At 44.3% G+C, this 21,941-nt stretch overlaps 1 protein-coding gene across 3 annotated transcripts; it reads left to right on the top strand.

The window, feature by feature from the left end:
- Positions 1-991: 991 nt before the first annotated feature.
- KHDRBS1 (KH RNA binding domain containing, signal transduction associated 1) lies at positions 992-21,419 on the top strand (the record flags this gene model as incomplete). Of its 3 annotated transcripts, XR_014591872.1 has the most annotated exons (11): positions 992-1,289; positions 7,482-7,609; positions 8,258-8,374; positions 9,291-9,437; positions 11,336-11,472; positions 12,423-12,639; positions 13,494-13,561; positions 13,788-13,846; positions 15,945-15,996; positions 19,115-19,181; positions 21,254-21,419. XR_014591872.1 is itself a non-coding variant. In XM_083879465.1 (10 exons), 10 exons carry the CDS (start codon positions 992-994, stop codon positions 19,128-19,130), a joined length of 1,239 nt encoding a protein of 412 aa, XP_083735591.1. In that variant the 3' UTR covers positions 19,131-19,298. The 3 variants fall into 3 exon arrangements, 2 of the variants coding, with proteins under 2 accessions (XP_083735591.1, XP_083735590.1); XM_083879465.1 differs by lacking the exon at positions 21,254-21,419 and having other exon boundaries at positions 19,115-19,298; XM_083879464.1 differs by lacking the exons at positions 19,115-19,181; positions 21,254-21,419 and having other exon boundaries at positions 15,945-16,876.
- Positions 21,420-21,941: the final 522 nt, after the last annotated feature.

The following is a 21,941-nucleotide window of genomic DNA, read 5'->3' as shown; positions in this document are numbered from 1 at the left end:
GTCTCCATGGCCTGGTCCCGGTCCCGAACCTGATCCTGGTCCCAGTGCCCACTGAACCCCTTCCCGCGCCTCAGCGCCGCCGCCTGGCGGGAACCCGGAGCGCGCATGCGCGGCACGGCCGGGGCGCAGTCCGGGCACAGCCGCCAGTTCGAACCCTGCAGTCGGCGGTTCCCTTTTGCTCGTGGGTTTGAATCCCGCCTGCGCTGCCATTATCGGTTCTCTTACAATTTTATGATTCTATTTACTCCGCATGGATGAGGTCGCGTCTGCAGTACTGCGTTCAGTTCTGGGCCGTTCAAAGGTTCGTGAAAGGTCAAATAACATGTCTTATGAGGAGCTGGGTTTAGTCTCAAGAAGAGCCTTAGCTCCGCACAACCACCTGCCAGGATACAGTCTCTTCTACTGTGTGAAGAGTGAGCTTACTGAGAGGAAACGGCCTCAAGCTGAAACAGGAGATTCACAAGTAGATACTCAAAGTCTTTCGCCATCTGGGCGGGCAGACATTGGTCGGGGCTGCATGGGGAGGTGTTGAAATCACCGCGTTTAGACGTGATGCAACTTAGGCATTACAATGGCAGCGCTGTGCGGACGGAGAGGATGAGTTGTTCTCTCCCCATCTCCACCATTCCCTGACTCCATCATCTCCTCGCTTCTACAGCTCCCCTCACGCCACCAGCACCCCGCCATTCTTCCCGAGGGGTCCGGCAGCACCGTGCGCATGCGCGGGGGGGCCGCGGGGGATGGTCCCGCGAGGGGGTCACCACACACACACCACACACACACACACACACACACACACACACACACACACACACACACACACATACACACACATACACACACACACACACACACACACACACACACACACACACACGGAGGGGGCGGAGCTTCCGGCGCGGCACTTCCGGCCCCGGCGCTGCGCGGGCGGTGTGGCGGCTGCGCTCCCGCCGCTGTCCCCGGCCCGCCGTCCCCTCCCCGCCACCGCCTCATGCAACGCCGCGACGACCCCGCCAGTCGCCTGTCGCGTGGGCAAGGTCCCGGAGGTCGCGCTCCGCCGCCGCGCCGCCCTCCCCGCGGCGGAGGGTCCCGCGGGGCCGCCAGCGGAGCACAGCCGCCGCCCGGTGGAGCCGTGGCCGGCGGGGCCTCAGGGGCGGGGGGCTCCGGTGGTTCGGGCCCGATGGCTGGCGGCAAGATGGAGCCTGAGAACAAGTATTTGCCCGAGCTGATGGCCGAGAAGGACAGCCTGGACCCGTCCTTCACGCACGCCATGCAGCTCCTCACCGCAGGTACCGGGATCGCCGGGCGGGGCAGCGCCGGGAGAAGGGAGAGGGCAGCGGTTCCCGGTGGCCGTTCTGGCTCCGGTGCGAGAGGAGGTTAAAACGAGCTATTTCCCTGCGTAATAGCAGCTTAATCTGTACAGCCACAAGTTTTGTGCGTGTTTTATTGGTGATTATATTATATTGTGTTAGCCCTTGTGGTGTGGCCTCAGCCAGAATCAAACGAATCAAACCCCTTGCGGGTTGAGATAATCGCTTAATAATTGAAACAAAATGTGATGGTGATAGTAAATACGCTGATAATAATGATAATTGCGATGTTGAGAGGGAATAGAAGCGATGCCCAGTTCTTCACCTCCCCGTGAGCGATGCCCACCCCATCCCCGAGCTCCTTCCAGTTTCTAGGGTGGGAATGATAGTCTGGGGGATGGAATGTCCCTTTGGACCATTCGGGTGACCTGTCCTGGCCACGCTCCCCCCGTGGCTTGGGGACAGCTCTTCTCCTTCACTGAGAAGTCTTGGAGTAAACGCTGCTCGGGAACAGCCGAAATATCAGGCTGTTGGTAATGTGATTCCCATGAAAATCCCTAAAAACAGCTGTTAAGAAGAAAAGGAGCTGAAATCAAGGCAGCTCTTTCATCCTTTGGGGACAGAGGAGCTAAAAAGAAACCTTAAAAACCAGGGAAGGGTTCCCACCTAGCGATGCTTAAATCCCGGCGAGCCATTCGTGGGATTTTTTTCCTCCGCAGCAAATCCATGCCAGGGCTGGGCTGGTGCTTGTGCGGAGCCCGGGGAAAGGAAGGCTGGAAATGGCAGTCTTTGTTCTGTGCCCAGCCGAGCCTTTCTCCTTCCCCGAGCGCCGCTGTCCAATCGCCTGGCAGCTCAGATTTCCCTGGATCTCCCTCTGCAGCTGTCGAACCGCCTTCGAGGCCTCCATCCAGCCCACTCCGCTGCTCCCAGGCGCTGGAGTCAGCTCAAAAAAAATGGGAATGAGTTCAAATATTCCCAGAGCAGAAGCTCTCCGTCCCTAGAGCGAGGATCTGTTCAGATTTCGTCTCTTCAATGCTTAGTGTAATCCTTTTTTTAATATTATTTATTTTGTCGAGGCTTAAAAATGCAGAGTTTTCAAGGTTTTATGCAGGGAAGAATAATTCTTGGGAATTGCAAATGGGAATGAGTTCAAATATTCCCAACCACTTTCTGCTCTCCGTCCCCAGAGCGAGGATCTGTTCAGATTTTGTGTCCCCAGTGCTTAGTATCCTCCTTTTTAAAAATTATTTATTTTGTCTTAAAAATGCAGAGTTTTCAAGGTTTTACGAGCTTGTTTTATGCAGGGAATAATAATTCTTGGGAATTGTTGTCAATTCCATTGTGCAAACACCGAGGAGAGATCGTCACGGCATCACCCACTGGCATCTTCATCTAAATAAATGAGGTTTATAATCCGATTTTCTGTCAGTTTAATGGGTTTGATTAATAAAATTCTTCAGCCAGCTGGGTTGCGATGCCTTCCAGCCAACGGAAATCCAAGGAGCTTGCAAATTCCCACACAAAGCAGCGTCTTGCAAAGCCTCCTTCACTTGGGGGGTGTAACAAGGATTTAGGAGGGGGTTTGTTATTAATTTAAAAATTGCTGATTGCAGCTTTGGGAGATTTAAAATTGAAGCAGCTCCAGCTGTGGGTATTTTGAAAATAGTTTTTTTGGGGGGGGTTTTTTTGTTTGTTTTTTTGTTTTGATTTGTTTTTTTGGGGTTTTTTTGGGAGCATACACAGTCCCAGTTCAGGGTGAGTTGAGCAGGAAAGCAGGTTTAGGTTAATTTTTTTGCCTGAATGATCCCCAAAGTGCTCTGGATTCCTTGGAATTTTAGTCTGGGCCAAAGCTGTGATGCACAGAGCCAGCACAACTCCAGCAATATGATTTCCAGACACAGAAACGATCCTGAGTGTCAGCAAAATTCCTATTCCAGTCTCTGTGGAAGTTGCTCAGCCTGCCTGCCTCGGAGAGGGAGCCCTGCAGGAATTCTGCATTCATTTCTTTCAAAACAACATCTTAAAATTGTCTAAAATACTGTGGTGGTTCTGTATTTTTAGAGGGAGTTGGCTTTTTTGGAGAGCAAGGGCCTGGCAGTGATGAGATTCTTACTGGTTCTGTGGACTCTGGTGTGGAAGTGGCTACACTGAGGGTTCTAGTCTCCTGAAGAGAAACTGAAAACTGGGATTTTGTGCATTTTCTAATACAATCCATGTTTTCCTCCTGGGATTTGGGTCAATGTGACCTTCCTTTTCCATATGAAGAAGAAAATCTTTTTTTCCCCTTTGGATTTATGCTGTGGAAAGAGCAGGGGGAGCTGCTGGTGGTGTGAAGGACTCTCTGCTTCCCTGCTTTGGGAAAATGGGAGTTATCCCACCTGTGTGTTAGCCAAGTCTGGGGTTTCGGGTTTTTGGGGAATTTTAGCTGGTTTTATTTCATGGAGAAGCTCCAAGGGAAAAGAGCTGAGCTTCCCAAGGATGTGTGAGCTGTGTGATTCCATGTGGGGTGGGAATGAGAGCAGGAAGGAGCAGTTGGAGCTGGAGCAAAGCTGGGAGCAGCTGGAGATGCTGGGGGACTCCCACACAGAATCCCCCTGTGGATTCTGGCCAGATTGAGGCTGTGCGTTCCTGGGAATGGGAAAGGGAATGTCACAGGGGTGGGTGGTGGCTCCTGGACCCAAGAAGAGGGATTAGGGAGGGCTGAGGTCACTGAGGATGAGAAGTTTCACCCTGAAGCTCGTTTCATGTGGGGTCCGGGCTCTCCTGACATGGAGACTCCCTCAATTCTTGTCTTTCCAAGTGGATATCCTGCCCCCAAACTGCCCCCTTAAAATGTCCCCACCTGTCTCAGGCTGGATTATTCTGAAACCATTTCACTGTTGCCCTTTTAAATTTCTCCTTTGTTCAACCACAGCGACATTCCCAACTGCTGGCACTGCCGTGGCCATTCCCATTCCAGGGCCATGGCCATTCCCATTCCCAGTGCTGTGGCCATTCACACCCCTCTGGCCATTCCCATTCCCAATGCCGTGGCCATTCCCATTCCTTCTACCATCCCAGGAGTTTCTCCCACCTGTGCCAAATTCCAAATCTCACCTTTCCCTCCCCGTGCCCCTTCTCCTGGCAGTGCCCTCCCTCCCTTCCTAGCAAAGCCCCAAAAAGCAGAGCTGTCTGCCCAGGAATCCCAGACTGGAATCTCAGGGGGGAGGGAAATAGTGGGATTAGGATTGCCAAATTCTTGGAATCCAGCCAGGAACTGCTTCCCTTTCCTGAGAAATCAAACCAGGAAGCAGGCGAGGATGGAGGTTTTGCTTTCCTCAGAGGTGCCACCCCCAAATTCTTCAGGGTTTGGTGCTTTTTAGGCGTCAGTATTTTACTTTTCAGGTAATATTTTCAGTCTTACAAATCTTACAAACAAATGTGCTCCCAGAGCACAGCTTGGATGTTGATTTTTTGATTTGGATTTTTAAGGAAGAGCTGGAGCTTAGCTCAGGAGCAGCAGCAGCATTACCAACCCCCTTTACCTGCCCCATAGGAGCCCTGCTGAGCCCATCCCTGCCCCTCAGGAAACCCTGGAAAAGCCACTTGTGCCTCCAGCCTGCTGACATTCCCTGTGGCATCCAGGTAACCTCTTAAAAAACCCTCTGGAATGGGCCTGGATCCCTCCAGGTATCTGGGTTATCCAACAGCTGCTGGTGGTGCCACATTCAGGTCACCACTGCTGTGATTTTATCCTTCCTCACCTATTTCTAGACTCTCTCTTGGATCTGGAGGTGCCCTGAATTTCCAAAGCTTGGAATTCTTCTGCTGCTTTTTCTCTCTTATATTTTATGTTTCATTTCAAGGCGTGGAGCTGCTGCTGCTTTGTTTTTGATCAATTTCTTAATTCCTTGTGGCCCTCCCAGCCCAATTCCCAGATGTTTCTGCGACTTTGGGAGGAGGCAGAAATGGATTTTCTGGGGTGTTTTTTTTTTTTTTTTTTTTTGGGATTCACTGGTTTGCAGAGTTTTTCACCCAGTCCTGTGGTGTTTTCAGGAGGCAGAAAATTCCTGTGTTTAGTTTCATTTTAATTTTTCAATTTACCATTAATTAATTCCTGTTTAGTTTAATTTTATCAAGGAAGTTTGAGGATGTTTTTATTCTGCATGTGTGTGTAAAAAACACTTCTTGTTTATGTGCAGGATGCATTTTCAGAAAGGGTTTTAGAAAAACAAATTATTTAATGGTTTTAAGTTATCCTTAAACAGGCAACCAGTGCAAACTTTCGTTTCCAAATCTTAATTTTTTGCTCTGTTCATGGAGCTAAAATAATAAAAAAAAATCCATAAAATGAATCAAGGCAGCTCCTTTGTCTTATTTTATAAATTGGGCAGTGCATGAATTTAAGGGGTTTTTACTTTTGCTTTGTATCTTCAAAAAAATAATTCCTTTTTAAAGAGATTTCTTTCCATTTTGAAATGTAAGACATCATGGTAACACTTTTGTGAGGGAGCCAAGGGGCTGCTGGGAGTAAAAATACAAAATTCAAATTTTTTAACACAATACGGTGTCATGGTTTGAGCCCAACTGGCAACGAGGCCCCAGGAAAATCACTGATTTCCAACTAAAACCCAGTTTATATCACTGGGCCCATAACAAAAATATAATTAAAATAGAGATTTTTTGATGATTTTTCTTTGAGGTTAGTTTTGGTTTTTTTGGTCAGAAATGTTTCTCACCCAAGGGCTTGTTCAGGAGGGTGCTAATGATCCCTTATTCCTGCTTGGATGATCCAAAGATATTCCCTAATGGATAATACCCCAAATATCCAACATTTTTAAGGTTGGAAGAGACCTCCAGGATCATCAAGCCCATCTGTGAGGCACATGGGGCTGGGAACAGGAGCGTTTTCAGGCTCAAGCAGGTGGTTTGACGTGGCCAAAAATCCCAGGAAATACAAAATATTGCAGTCGCACCATGCTGGAAATCCTGTTCATGACTAAGCAGGCTGCACTTTGCTCCCCCAGCTCATTCCCAGTGCTGTGGATAATCTTGGCAAGTGTCTCTTTCCCTTGGAAGAGGCTCAGAAATTAAATTAACAAGCCTTGGGTTTGCTGGTGAAATGGCACAATTTTATTTTTCACCAGGGTCTTCTCTTGATAAGTCCTGAAATCAGGATTTGGGATGGATATTAATGATGTGATCAGTTTGTCTTGTTTTTTTTCTGTTGGACCAAAGGATCAGCAGTGATTTGGGGTTGTTAACAGTGGATTGACTCCAAAATTTGAGGGAATTTGTCATGGGGTTGTCAGCCTTGTGAAATAAAAATTGTGGTTTCATTACCTCTGGAAAAGGAAATTCAGGCAGCTGTGTGCTCTGTTCTTCTGGAAAATGCTGGGGGTTATTCCTGCACCAGGAAAGTGCATTCGTAATTCAGAAATGCCTGGGAGAGGATTTTCCATCTCCATGTAGGTCATCTCCTGCCATTTCTTAGTGAAAACTGAATTTCCAAGAGGTGTTTGTGTACCAAGCCCTAATTAACTTCCCTTAATGACCTCATTCCAGGTTATTGGGACTGTCCCAGCTCTTCTCAGGCTGCAGCGTTCCTTCCCTGCATCCAGGCTGCCTCAGTGGAGTTTTAAAACTCATTTTTAATTTGCCACAAGCAATTAAAAAAAAAGAAAAAAAATCTTAATTTTGAGAGGCTAAATATTCGTAATCTCGGTGCTGAATGAAGAATTTCTGGGACTCGCTTTTATGGCTGCACACCGAGGGTTTAAAAACCCACTTAGGAATGATCTCTAGGATAAATCTGAATTTATTTCATGAGGTGAGGCGGGGAGAATTTCCTAACCCAGACCACACTGGTGTTTATTGGGAACATTTTCAACTTAACTGAACCTTGTCATGCCTGGAGGTGTTGCCACCACTGATTAAAGGGCAAATTTCAAATAAATTTGAGTTGGATGATAAAAAACTTGGTCATTTCTGTCACAATTTAGCAAAAATATTGATTTTTTTTTTTTTTTTTAATGTAGCTTGGGCTGGTTTCTTTGCAGATTTAGGGGCTGTCAGAGGAAGGCACAAGAATTTCCTTTTGGTGTTTGTAGGGTTGTGTCCTTGTCATGATTCCATCTGACCTGATGTTTGTTGAAGGAAAATATAAAGCAGCCCTATTTTTATCTTGTTTAGAAATTGAAAAAATTCAGAAGGGTGAGACAACAAAGAAGGATGAGGAAGAGAACTACCTGGATTTATTTTCCCACAAGAATATGAAACTGAAAGAACGAGTTCTGATCCCTGTCAAACAGTACCCCAAGGTGAGGGCCAGGAAAAAATGACCAAGTCTTTGGGATTTGCTGATTTTCTGTGGGATTTCGTGCCTGGCAAAGTGTCAGCAGGAGTTAAATCTTCTTTTTAAAGCAAAATTCAAGAGATTTCTTTTTGAAAAGTAAGGAGGTGTGGGGTTTTTTTTTGGTTTTTTGTTTGGTTGGTTGGTTTTTGGTTTTTTTTTTTTTTTTTTCTTTGCAAGTTTGCAGGGTTTTTATTTTTAATATATTGAATTTCTAGAATCTCTTGGGATTAATGGTGGTGCATAGCTGGGATCTTGGATTTGCTGGAACAGACAATTCCATATGTGGAGCTTTGTGTTTTTACATTTAACTTCTTAAAGATTTGCCGGAAAGCTGCTGCAGGGTAGATGTTGGAATTGAAACACTTAATTTAGCTTGATTTTTCTGCTGGGGCTTTTTTTTTTTTTTTTTTTTTTTTTTTTTCATGAAAAGAAAGCTTCGAAACCTACATTTTCCTCTTGAAACTTAAATTTTCTGTGCATTTTTTTAGTGAGGTGAGGAGAAAATGGAGAGTTTGTTGGGTTTTTTTTGTCAACCAATAGAACAGAAATTTTTTGTTGATGTTTTTGAGCTCTGGAGCTGATTTTTTGTTGTTGTTTTTTTCTTCATTTCCAGTTCAACTTTGTTGGGAAGATTTTGGGACCCCAAGGCAACACTATTAAGAGACTTCAGGAAGAAACTGGTGCTAAAATCTCTGTGCTGGGGAAAGGTTCAATGAGAGATAAAGCCAAGGTAAGAGAAAACAAAATTTTCTTTATGGTGTGAGAATTAATGGCTCTCCAAGCATTTTATTAAAAATTCAACTAAAGAAAGCTTCAGTAAAAGATGAGCTACAAAGTTGATAAAATAAGGATTAATCTCCTGAAGAGCCGTTCACTGAAGGGATATTTTCCCCCTCCATAAAAAGGTAAAAATCCTTTTTCTAGCTGCTCCCTCTGCAATTCTTAAATTCTCCTGGTTCGGTGGAGATAATAGAGCAGTGTGTTCCTGATAGTCTTTGCTGAATCACAAAGTACCAGGAGGGGTTTTTTTTAACAGCAAAAAAAAAATACGAAAATAATGAAAAGAAACGGGTTTTATTTCTTCCTGCTTATTTTGAAGCTGAGTTAAGAATCAACGGAGCTGTAACTTTAATTCTGATTTTACTTGAGCAGCACAAAAAAGGTTTTATACTTTCAGATTGTTTGTAACTTCTTATATAAGTGCAAAACAGCTTGAAAAACAGAAATATATTAAAGATACCTTAGAGTAGAGGCAGAGGAGCTGTTGGAGGCATTGGTCTCCATGAAGTGGTGTGGAAGAAAGTATTTAAATGTTCTGAGGTTAAAATTTTGCTGGCACCAATTAAAAGACATCGATTTGGCAAGAAATAAACCAGCTGAAGAGGCAGCAATGAAAAAGTGAGGATTTTTTTCCCTTAGAAACTCCTAGACCCCTCAAAAAAAAAAAAAAAAAAAAAAAAAAAAAAAAAAAAAAAAAAGCTTGAGGAGTCAACAGCAAAAAGGTGGAGAGTTTTTCCTTTTAAAGAAAAATTGCCCAAAATGCACTTACACACCCTGTTAAAGCTTAAAAAAGAGGCAAAACAAGAGAGTTTTTTGCATCTTAAACAGATTTTAGCTTCTTCTGCTGTGTTCTTTTTTTTCCCCAGGAGGAAGAGCTCCGCAAAGGAGGGGATCCCAAATATGCCCATCTCAACATGGACCTGCACGTTTTCATCGAGGTGTTTGGGCCCCCCTGCGAGGCCTATGCCCTCATGGCCCACGCCATGGAGGAGGTCAAGAAATTCCTGGTCCCTGTGAGTGTCCTGATCCTTTTTTTAAAATTATTTCTGAGTTTTGTGTATTAAATATTTACAGATAATGGGGCGGGAGTGCCTGCAGACATCCCTTGACATCAGTCTTATAACAGCACCTAATAACAACATCTCCCCCTTCTCTTTGAGCCTCCAAGGCTCCTTTAATTGCTTTTTTATTAATCATTTGTTAAATGCATCATTATCAGCACAATTATTACAATTCTAATTTTTTGATACACGTTCCTTAAGTCGTTGTGTGCTCTTATGGATGGATTCTGAATGATCAGATAAATTCATACCACACATCCCTTCCAAAATTTCCATATCCACGTGCTAATAAGAGAATTCAAAATTTCCACACTCATATCCATGTGCTAATAGAGAAATCATTAAATGCAGGTTGAATTACAGAAATATGATGACACCAATTAATATGAGTTTTGTATGTAGAGTGGTAGGGAGAAACATCCTTGACCAAAGATTGATCTTTTCCTGGAGAGTTAAATTTGGTACAAAATGTGATGTTTACAGGGTGAGGCAATTGAAATATTTTAACAGGGTGAGACAATTGAAATATTTTAACAGGGTGAGACAATTGAAAGATGGCAACAGCTCACGTCTTGCTGACAGCAGCTGAAATTCTCTGTGTTACAAGGTCTTTTAAAAGTTTTCTAACCAACAGCAAATTGTTAAGAGTTTACAGACATCTGCATAATCATTAAAATTGCATGTATACTTTATATCTAACAATGGGTGCTTGTTTCATATTTTTTGCTATTCAGGAACTTTTTATACTCTTCTATAAACAAAGGACAAAGCCTTATTATTAAACTTCTTTATTATCTTGCTTAACGTAATTTTTTGTGCTTGCTAAAGCCTACTCTACACAGCACAAAAACACAAACGTTATTGTTCTGTCTCCTTAATCTGGTATCTTTTTCCACCGCTTTGTAAAAGCTTTTCTGCTTTTTCTATTTCCCACACCTGAGGGATGGATCTGCCTTGGGATGGGTGGGATTTCGTCCTCCTGCAGAGATGAGGAGAGCCGGAGTGGTCAATGTGCATAGCAGCTTTGGGAAATCCTTCAGGAAGGTGCTTTTTTATTCTAATCGTGACTAAAAAAAAAAAAAAAAAAAAATTCACAGACAAAATCCTTGGAGCAGGGATTCCTCTTTCAGGACAAGCTGTGGGTGCTGTGTCCAGCTTCAAGTGCCAATTTTAGTGGGAATGACTGGAAAAATCCAGTTGGAAAACCTCATTGTCAGGTCAGGAATTAAATCCAGAGGTGTTGGAGAGCATGAGGATGAGGAGGGTGGCTACCCAGGCAGATCAGTAGTTCAATATTGTGAGTTTTTTCCTGAGTTAAATCAATATTTTTACAGCTTTAAATGTGGAAAAAAAACCCCAACCTGTTTTTGCAGAGCAGGTTTTTCTACAGGTGCCACTTGTCACCTGCTTGGGGATGTGTTTTCCTGGTCACCCTTTTTTATGCCTTCATGGCCAAAGCCCTGGTATTTTCTGCCAGTGTGTGACAGGATTGTACTGGAATTTTTCCTCCAAAAGTGGCAGAACTTGGAGGATCGTGTTTTTAAAATTAAAATCAATTGTTAAATTTGGGGGGGGGGGGGGGGGGGAAATGGGAAAGTTCACACATCTGGTGGGAGGTCACCACTAAGATCTCCAGGGGGCACTGGGATGGTTCTGGGATCACCAGGGAGTAATGGTGATCCTTTATTTATCCTTATTTATCTTTATTTTACCCTTTATATATCCTTATTTGTCTTTATTTTTACCCTTATATTATCCTGTATTTTCCCTTATTTATATCCTTATTTACCTTTATTTTTACCCTTACTTTATCCTCCATTTCTCCTCATTGATACCCTTTTTTTCCCCAGGATATGATGGATGATATCTGCCAGGAGCAGTTCCTGGAGCTCTCTTATCTCAATGGGGTCCCGGAGCCCAACCGAGGCCGAGGGGTCCCTGGGCGGGGCCGGGGGGCAGCCCCACCTCCGCCTCCACCTGTTCCCAGGTATTCTCAAAATCCCAAATTCCCTGCTTAAACTGTTTCTTCTTCCTCATCATCTCCTGGGCCTGACCTTGGGGTTGAGCCGAGGTTTTCCAGCCCATTCCGAGCACAATGTTTGGAATGGAATCCAAACTTTGGGGTGGTTTGGGGTGGGTTTAATCCATAGTTGTGGTGCCTTGGGAAGGCAGAGCTGGAACAGAGACTGGACAGAGCTGGAGAATAAAGTAGATATTTATTAAAAGGCCTTTAAGGTACAGCTTGGGCAGGACAAGAGCCTGGCCAGGGCTACACCCAAGGTGGACCAAAAATGAACTCAAAATGGGCAAATGGTCACGAGGTCTCACACTTTTTTATAAGTTTTGGTCCATTTGCATATTGGGGTTTAATTGTCCAATTACGGCTCCAGGTTAGGAAGTCCCATCCTTCTTGTTTTCTCCCTTCAGCCACCCTTGTTTGTGCTTTTGGGCCTGAAAACTTGTCCCTGTTGTCCTTGGTGTGCAGCAGGAAAAGGATTTATTTTGTATCCCTGCTGTGTGCAGAGCTGAGTGACACTGACTGTGAGCTCAGAACTGCACCCCTGGGCAGCACTTAATCTGAAATACATCAAAGGTAAAACTTGAGGCGTCAGGAGGGTGGCAGGAGGAGGTGACACGGCGCCCTTTGTCCCCTCAGCTGGGTACTGTCCCTCCCTCACCTCCACTGTGCCCCAATCGGGAATTATTTGCACTTAAGAACAGAAATACCCTGATAAAATCAAGATAAAAACGGAAATTAAGAGGCTACAAATGGAAATAAAGGGGATAAAAGATGAGCTGGGGCTTTGGGAGGCACTGAGACTCGTGACATGCTCAGAACCGCACCCATGGGCACCAGCTGTTTCTCTACAAAACCCAAAATCCTCAATCCTGGGGCTCTCCAAACAGCTGACAAACCTTTTTCTCTCTCCTTTTCAGGGGCCGCGGGGTTGGTCCTCCTCCTCCTCCCCCCCCTCGGGGTGCCCTGGTGCGGGGAGCACCAGTGCGTGGGGCCATGGCCCGGGGGGCCACGCTGGCGCGGGGGGTCCCACCTCCCCCAGCTGTGAGGGGCACTGCTGCCCCCCGGGCACGGGCTGCTGGCATCCAGAGGATACCCCTGCCCCCTCCCCCTGTGCCAGAGAGCTACGAGGAATATGTAAGGAATGGTTAATTAACGCTGATTAATGATTAATGGGGTTTGTGGTTTCCAGGCAAACGGGTGTTTGGATGGGTCGGGGGGGGCTGAGGGGAGGTTGGGGTGGGAGAGGGATCAGTGGGGTGGTGCTGGGATCACCAGGGAGTAGTGGGATCACCAGGGAGCATTGGGATGGTGCTGGGATCAGTGAGATCACCAAGGAGCACTGGGATGGTGCTGGGATCACCAGGGAGTAGTGGGATCAACAAGGAGCAGTGGCATCACTGGGGATGAGTGGGATGGTGCTGGGATCACCGAGGATCACTGGGATCACCAGGGATCATTGGGATGGTCCTGGGATCACCAAGGATCAGTGGGATCACCAAGGAGCATTGGAATGATTTCTCCTCTCAGCAAAATGGGGTTTTTTGCACTGAAAAAATTCAGAGTTTGGGGGTTGTAAATGTGTGGTTTGGATGACACAGAATCATGGAATATCCTGAGCTGGGAGGGATCCCTTGGGATTATCCAGCCCAGCTCCTGGCACCCAAAAATCCCATCCAGTGCATCCCTGAGGGCTCTGGGGAGTCTGTCCAGTACCCAGCACCCTCTTGGGAAAAAAAAAAATCCCTTTTCCCTGCTAACAATTCCAGCTTTCCTGTCCCATGGATTTATCCCTGGTGGTGGAATGATTTCAAATATCAGCATGATTGATCCCTGTAGGGCACCACAGGACTCTCTCTGCTACCTCTGTGTTGTGCCTGATCCTTTCCCTGTGGCAGGCCAGGATTTCCAGGCTCCTCTGAAAGCTCTGTGGGTTGAATTTACTCATTTTTGGTCCTTTTGTGACACTTTTTTGTCCCCATCCTTGTCAGGGCTACGATGACACGTACGCAGACCAGAGCTACGAGGGGTACGAGGGCTACTACAGCCAGGGCCAAGGGTGAGTTAGATTCCCTGCTCCCAAATAAATGCTGCCTGGCTCTTTTTCTTTCCCCTTTTTCCCCTTTTTTAATCCCATTTGAAGCCAATGGAAACATCCTTGAGCTGTAGAATTCTGCTGGAATCCAGGGAGTGACACTGAGCATCTTGTTTTCCTGATTTTTGGAAAGTTGTGGCAGGGTGGGGTTGGGATTTCCCTGTGTGTAACCACCTCATTGCTTTTCCAGGGATACAGAATATTATGATTATGGACACGGGGAGGCACAGGAAACCTATGAAGCTTATGGTATGTTTGGGAATTCTGGGAGAGGGAAGGGGGTTGGGAATTGCCTTGTGGTCAATTTTCTGGTTTTCCAAGATAGCCCTGAGTGGTTTTTGTGGTGTTTTTATTTTATTTGCCCACCTCTCTGTGGGTTTAGATTCCTCTCAATCTTGATTGCCTCAAAGGTGATGCTTAAAAAAAAAAAAAATCAATTTTTTAACTCTGGAAATGTCTTCATTTCTTTGTAACTTTAGAATATTTTGGGAGGTCTGGATTTCCACCCACAGCACTTGTGCTGCAGTCTGCTTTTCATAGGCTGGATTTTATATGGTTCCATCTGCTTCCTTTATCCTGAAAACCCCCTGATCCTGACTCTGGGCTGTAGATCTGCTCAAAAAATGGATGGAAATGTCATGAAGAGGCCTCTCCTCGGCTTTATGCAGACTCAGTAGGCAAAGCTTAACTAATCTGAATTACATAGAACTCTACATAGAATGTAGGCTGGGCTGAGCCAAAATTTTGTGATTTAACCCCAAAGGGCCACCAAGCCTCCCTCCCTCCCCAATGATGGGATGGGGAGAGAATTGGAAGTGTAAAAGTGAGGAGTGAATGGTTTGGGATAAAGTTCACCAGGAAAAGCAAAGTAAAACAAGGAATTAATTCCCTGCTTCCTTGGGAAGACATTCCAGAGGTCCCTCCTTGCCTCCTGCTCCCCTCAGCTGTTGCTACAGTTGTTTTTGAAGCCAGTTCCATATCCAGGCTTGGAATGGCATCTGGATTTGGCAATAAGAAGGAATCCTTGTCCTCTGTCCCTAGACCAGCCTGGGCTGGGCCAGAGTTCATTTTCCTCCCCATTTCCTCTGGGATTGACTCTGGATTTGTGCTGATGATCCTGAGGAGTTTTCTTGTTGCTGGGCAGGGCTTAGACACAGCCAAGGCCTTTCCTGCTCCTCACACAGGGAAAGTGGGAGGAGACCCCAAGGAATTTTCCAGACCACGTAACATCCCAAATTCCCAAAGCTCTCCTTTCAGCTGCTTAAAATTCCATGTGAGTGGAACCAGCCCCTTTCCCAGCTGAGTGAGTGCAGTAGTGACATTCCTGACCAGCTGGAGTTCCCTGGAAGTTGGGAATTCATATCCTGGCAGAATTAAGGAAGCAGAGTTGTTGTCTCCTGCTCACCCTGCTCCAGATTTAATCCCAAATCCAGGAGCATCAAGGCATTCCCTGCTCCAGGTTTGAATCCAAATCCAAGAGCATTGAGGTGTGAATTGGGCTCATCTTGGGGGATCATGAGCTCATTTTGGGAGAGTTGTTTTGGAGGAGCACATGCTGAATTTTGGGGGAAAACATGACCTGTTTTGGTGGATAACTTTGGGTGGATCATGAGCTCTTTTGGTGGAGCTGTTTTTGGGGCTCATGAGCTGTTTTGGGGAAGCTGTTTTTGGGGGATCACTTTTTGTGGATAACAAACAGTTTTGGGGGATCAAGGGTTGTGGTGGATCACTGGTTTTGGGGGACCAGGAGCTGTTTTGGGAGATCACTTTTGGTGGATCGTAAGGTGTTCTAGTGGAGCTGTTTTGGGGGATCACAAACTGGATTTTGGGGGACCACGAGCTCTTTTGGTGGAGCTGTTTTGGGGGATTACAAAGTATTTTGAGGGAGATGTTTTAGAGGATCATGAGTTGGATTTTCGTGGAGCTCTTTTGGGGGACCACAAGCTGTTCTGAGGGAGATCTTTTGGTGGAGCAGTTTTGCTGGATCGCAAGCTGGATTTTGGGGAACCAGGAGCAATTTTGGTGGATACCAAGCTGGATTTTGGAGGATCAGGAGCTATTTTGGTGGATCACAAGCTGGATTTTAGATCAGGAGCTGTTTTTCTGGATCACAAGCTAGATTTGGGGGGATCGGGTGCAGTTTTGGTGGATCACAAACTGGATTTGGGGAATCAGGAGCTATTTTGGTGGATCACAGGCTGGATTTTGGCAAACCAGGATCTGTTTTGGTGGATCACTTTTGCTGCATCACCAGCTGGATTTTGAGCACTCCCACCACGTTTCCCAGCCCATTTCTCAGACTGTCCCTCCCTCCATCCCTGACTTTATCCTCCTTTTCCCCCCACAGGCCAAGATGACTGGAATGGAACCCGGCCCTCCCTGAAGGCCCCCCCAGCCAGGCCAGTCAAGGGGGGCTACAGAGAACACCCCTATGGACGCTACTAAAACATAAAACATCAGGGGAAAAAAGCCACAAAAAACACAAAAAAATCCCAGTTTAGGAGCAAACAAACAGTTGTTACTGGTTCTTGTATCTCCCAGGATTCCTGTTGCTTTACCCACAGCAGACAAGTAATTGTCTCCCTGTTTTTCTTCTGGCCCTTTTTTTTTTCTCCCACTCCATCCTCACCCCTTTGCATTTTTTGGCTTCTGTATGTAGTGACTTTCTGGAGATGAATTTAAATAGATTTTTAGAGGGATAAAACTTTTTTTTTTTTTTTTTTTTTTTTTTTTGGGGGGGGGGGTGATTTCGGGTGGGGGTTTTTTGTTTGGTTTTTTTGTTGTTGTAGGGGGTTTTTTGTTTGGTTTTTTTTTTGTTTGTTTTGTTTTGTTTGTTTGTTTGTTTTTTTCTTTCAATGTGTAGGTGGCTTTTCTTTCTTTTGTCATTTTAGGTAAAAAAAAAAGCTGTACTTTTTTTAAGGAAAAGAAAACACAAAAAAAACCCCTTAAAAATTTAAAAATGTTAGCTTCCAAAGTGACATGCTTTGCTTAGTTCTGAAATTAAGGTTTTGTTAAAACTTTTAAAGTTTGTTTTAAAGGAACCCATAAAGGTTGTAGTTGCAGAATCCCAAAGTAGGCTACATTTCAAAATTCAGGGTTATATTTTTAAGAATTAAAATCATAATGTAACAGTAGTGGCTGCCACCATTTTAAAGAACCAAAAAAAAAAAAAACAAAAAAAAAACCTCAAAAAACCAAAAAAACTTCAGATGCCAAACCTTTAAAAGGAAGAATCTTGGTGAATCTTGAAGTTTTAAATTTTAAACTAAAGAATCCTCCTCCAAACAAATTAAATAGCATTTCCTAAAGAGAATTGACTTAAAAGGAAAAAAATTAGGTTGATAAAAAAATTGACTTTTCTTATGTGGATTTTGAAATCTAGCCCCCTGTGCAGTGTTGAGATATGCTTGGGAATATTTTTCCAGTGGAAAGGAGTTTTAGTTTGGTTCTAAATGATCACTTTTTAAGGGGAAAAAACCCCCAGAATATGGCTCTAATTGCCCAGTGTTTGATAGAAAGAATATTCTATGGCTAGGTCTGTAAAGCTCTCATTTTTGTAGCATTTTGGGGCAGAAAATATGATAAAAATTTCAAACTTGCCCCAAAAAAATCTCAGTTTTAAGCAGTCCCAGCCACTTGTTCAAGTGTATCTCAGCACGAGCTTGACATAAAAAGGGACACTGCAGCTGTAAAAAAAAAAACAAAAAACAACTAAACAAAAACAAAACAAACCAAAAAAAAAAAAAAAAAAAAAAAAAAGACAAAAAATCCTAAAAATTTCACTTTGTACATAAAAGTCCTAATTGGATTTTGTTACACTGTCCTCCCACTCTGTTCTGGAAAAGAAAAATGCTACATTTTGTGTAAAGTCTGCCTAACTAGGTAGCTCAAAAAAAGTGTCAAAAAATGTCTTGTCTCAATCTGTCAATAAAGTTTAGTCATTTTTTAATCAAAGTAAATGTGATGAATTGTCATTTGTTTTTTGGAGGTTTTTGGTTTTTTTCCAAACAACTTTAAATTCATGCTAAACTTTAATTTATCTTTTTATTATAATTATTTATTTATTTTAAAACCTTGGAGGCATTTTAAAAAAAATGCGGGTTTTTTTGGCAATTCTCGTGACAAAACAAAATTTTTTTTGAGTTTAAATTTATTTAAAAAAAAAAAACAGCAACAAAAAAATTGGTTTTTCACCCCCTGGAAGTTGCTGAAAGCAGTTTTCAGCCAGAAATCTGAATTTGGAAAGCATGTGATGGTTTATTTGCTTGATGATTCAGATTTCAGGTAGCCTCAGAGAATATCCCAGAGGCTGGATTAAGTAGGAATGCTGAAAATTCCAAGCAAGTTGCTTTCTGTAACCCCCTCCTTGGTTAAGATGATGCTTCCAAGCAGCTTTTCGTTGGAAAAAAACACTTTAAAAATGAATTTTTTTGTTGGTGGACAGTGCTGCAGCTGCTCCTTAAATCTTTTCTGAGAGGGTGTGGATGTAGAGATATTTAATATATTTTTATTTCAGAAATAAATGTTTTTCATGGTTTGATATTTCCCATCCAGCAGATGAATTTGGAATTTTTAGGGGGGAGAGGATTAAAACTGCTCGGGGGTGAAAAATAGAATTTTAGGGGAAAAAAACAACAACAATAAACAAAAATCTGCAGCACATGAACTGAGGGGAATATTTAAAAAATAAAAACAAAACTACACAAAAAAAAGTTGTATTTGTAGATTGTTATTTAAAGTGCAAATAACTGAATTTTCAACACCGGTTTGGAGTCAGCTTTCAGGGCATAATGTGATGAAAAGCTCAGCCTATGCCCCCCCTTTTAAAGGAAAATTATCAGGATGAAATCAGGAGCAAATCAGGATGTGTAAAGCTAACAGGCATCGCAAAGCCCAAAAGGTAAAACCTAAATGTCTGATTTTAATATAGCACATTTCTCTTTTCCATAAACCTGTGACGTAAAACTTTTGATACCCAGCTGACCCTTCAGATGTTAATTTAATGTAAAAGGGGAAAAAAAAAAAGAAAAAAAAAGAAAAAAATTAAAATAAGATGTTTTAAATATAAGAATTTAAAACCAACCCACATGGCTCTGGCATAAATTAGCAATAACTTTTTTTTTTTTTTTTTTAATAATGTGCCCTTGGCAGATGCACTGGGGATGGAATGTGGGCCAAAAGGGATCTTTAAATATCCTGGATTTTGTAAAGGAAATTGTAAAATGAATGTGAATCCAAGCTAGTCCTGCTACTGCCAAAAAAAACAAACCCAAACCCCAAAACCAAACCCAAATTCTGGTCAGTTGTTTGAAAGTATCAATTTTTACCCCCCCCTGTTTTGGTGAAATGTCCATAGCTCAGCTGAAGTTGCATGTTTTTCCTTCATGTGTAATTGCATGCAGGAATCTTTTTCTTTCTTCTTCCTTTACATTTTTTATTTTTAAAAAAGATTTTTTGGTATCTCTGCTTCCATTGAGGATCTTCATGATTTTTTGGTTTTTTCCCTTTCATTTGCAGGAATTTGGGGCTGTGACTCAACAGGGTGAGAAGGAGGAGGAGGAGGAGCAGAGGCAGCACCAGCTGGGTGAGTTTTGGGGATTTTTTACAAACCCCTTGTTGAGTTCCCAGTGTGGGGGTGGCACCATCTGAGCTGCTAAATTCCAGATTTTTTCCTTGGATCTACACACACACACACACACACACCCCCACCCCCCCAAAAAAAAAAAAAAACCCGGAAAAAAAAAAAAAAAAAAAAAAAAAAAAAACCACCTGCTGCTCTGGCAGATGGCATGGCATGGAGATGGAGGAGGCTCCTGAGTCAAAGTTTTATGGGATTTTAAGAGATTTTTGGGATAAAATCCATGAAGGTGGAATTTGTGAGCAGGGATTTCATGGAATCACAGAGAAGCCTTAAGGGTTCTGTGATTCCCAAACTCTGGGGTTTTTTAGCCCATGCTCCAGGTGCAGAGCAGGCTCCGGGGATGGTTCAGGAATTCCCAATCTCTGGGAATGGTTCTGGAATTCCCAATCTCTGGGAGTGGCTCAGGAATTTCCAGGCTCTGGAAATGGCTCAGAAATTCCACAATCCAGTAGAAATCCAGGCTGCAGATCTTTAAACCTCGCCACTTCCACCCTTTCCACTTCTCACCCGTGGCCTCTGCAATGGGATGTGGCTGCTGGGATTTGTTCTTATGGAATCCTGCCAGGGAATCTCCCTCAGTGATCCTGGGATGCATCCCAGAACCCCAGGATGATTTGGGGTCAGGGGCAGCCTCAAATTTCGCCCCATTCCCATGGGCAGGGATTCCTTCCCCCATCCCAAATTGCTCCAGGCTGGCCTGGGATGGAACAGAGGAGACGCTTCCCTAAAAAATTACTTTGCTGAGCAGCTGGGGGGTAATCATATCAGCAAGGACACAATTCCCCCATCCATGGGATTCCTTTGGGAACAGCAAAACGCTTCCCCTGAGAGCCCTGGAAATCTGAGCCCCATAAATAAAAATTACAAAGGAATTTTGTCCAGATCCCACCCTTGAAATACAGGAAAAGCCCAAAGCTGAGCTGAGCATAAAAGGACAAATCTAATTTGATGGGGAATTACAAAGCTCCCAAATGAGCCCCTCTTACCTCAGGAGCATCAGGAACAGGGAAGAGCCAATTTGTGGGAATGCTGCAGCAGGGAGTTCACCCTGAATTCCTGCACTTGACAATTACATCCTGCCAGGAGGGAAATGATAACAGGCCTGGATTTGTGGCCTGGCTATCAAATCCATCTTCATCTCCAGCAGAATTGGGACATCAATTTCTATGGCAATGCACCAGTCTTTCCCATTTCTCTCCTAATAGGCCCAGCTTTTAGATCAAGTGGAAAAAGATTGGCTAGAGATCATCTCTTAGGATGCAGTTTATTCCCAAATTCCCAAATGGGTCTTGTGATCCTGCCTTTGGAATAACCCAGCTCGTGCCTTGCTCTTTTTTTTTTTTTTTTTTTTTTTTTTTTTTGTGGGATGTTGATGGGAAAGCCTCGGATGTTATGGCAGGATTGGAAACGCGAATCTATCAAAATAACTGGATGTGCTTGGGAGTGTTGTGCAAACATTCCTTGGAGTAGACAGCTCCCTCCCTCCTTCTTCCAGCCCCGATTTTAGCCCTGGAGCTTGCCAGAGCTCATTTGGAGATCCCAAAATAACCCCTCAGCATGGGATGTGCCTCTCAGAGACGCTCTAATTAGCCAGACATTCCAGGGTGATGCAGGGATTTGGGAGATTTCCTGGGAGTCTGAGTCACCTCGAGAACCTGCAGAACCTTCCCTTTGCTGCTGGAATTCTGCTCCCAAGTGCCAGGCATCTTTTCCTCTCCCTGTTTTCCCCAAGGGGTTCATCCACATCTCATTATTTGTAGGATTTTGGGGAAAGAACCCCAACCCAGAGAAAACTCCTCGTTGTTCTTTGCTCTCTTCATGTGTCCTCTCTGGAAGTTTTTCCCAACAAAAACCTGGTTTTGTCAGGGGAAACTTGGCTCTGGGAACATCCTCCTCAGCATTCCCACCTTCCCTGAGTGGGAACAACTTTTCCAGCCTCCAGTGCAGCCCTGGGGTGTAAAACCTCAGCCTGGCCTTGCTGGGAGCTGCCACAAAAACCTGGATTTTGTCCTTAGGGGGGAGTGAATCCAAGGGAAATGCTCCAGCTGGAATTCCAGAGGCATCCCCAGCAGCTTTACCTGGGAAGAGCCTCATCCCCTGCCCATTCCTTACCCCTGCTTTGCCATTTTCTGTTTGGATTATTTCAATAAAGCCACTGGCTCCAAGCTTTATTCTATGGAATCATGGATTCAGAGAATGCTTTGGGGTGGGAGGGACCTTAAAGCTCCAGGGCCACTATCCCAGCTAGCTCCAACACTCCAGGAACACTCCATGGATGGGAATTTCACAGCTTTTCTGGGATTTTTTTTTTATCTCTCAGCCTCACTGAAAGCACAGTGGTTTGATCTTTTTACCTCAATGCATCCCTCCAGAATTCCAGCTTGGAGAGCACAACTGGATTCCCTGTCCAGATGCTTCTTTTTTTCCACAGAACAAATCTGAAATTCGGAGCATCTGCCATGAGCAGAGCCCAAGAAAAACAGCTGGAATGTGCATTTTTTCCTTCCTTAACCCCTTCCTGCTGCTCTCCCAAAGGAAAATTGTCATCAGGGTGATTCCAGCAGCCTGGAGAGACCCTGGAGTGGCCCCAGAGCAGGAGGAGGAGGAGGGAGCAGCTGGGAGAGGCAGAGCAGAGCAGGGAATGCTCCATCTGCAGCTTTTGGGCAGGAAAACAGAGCTCAGGGAATTTTTCCTCGAGGGATC

Source organism: Zosterops lateralis (genome assembly GCF_965231275.1).
Source record: "Zosterops lateralis genome assembly, chromosome: 28".
Lineage (NCBI taxonomy): Eukaryota > Metazoa > Chordata > Aves > Passeriformes > Zosteropidae > Zosterops > Zosterops lateralis.
This window is presented reverse-complemented; position numbering and strand designations above follow the sequence as displayed.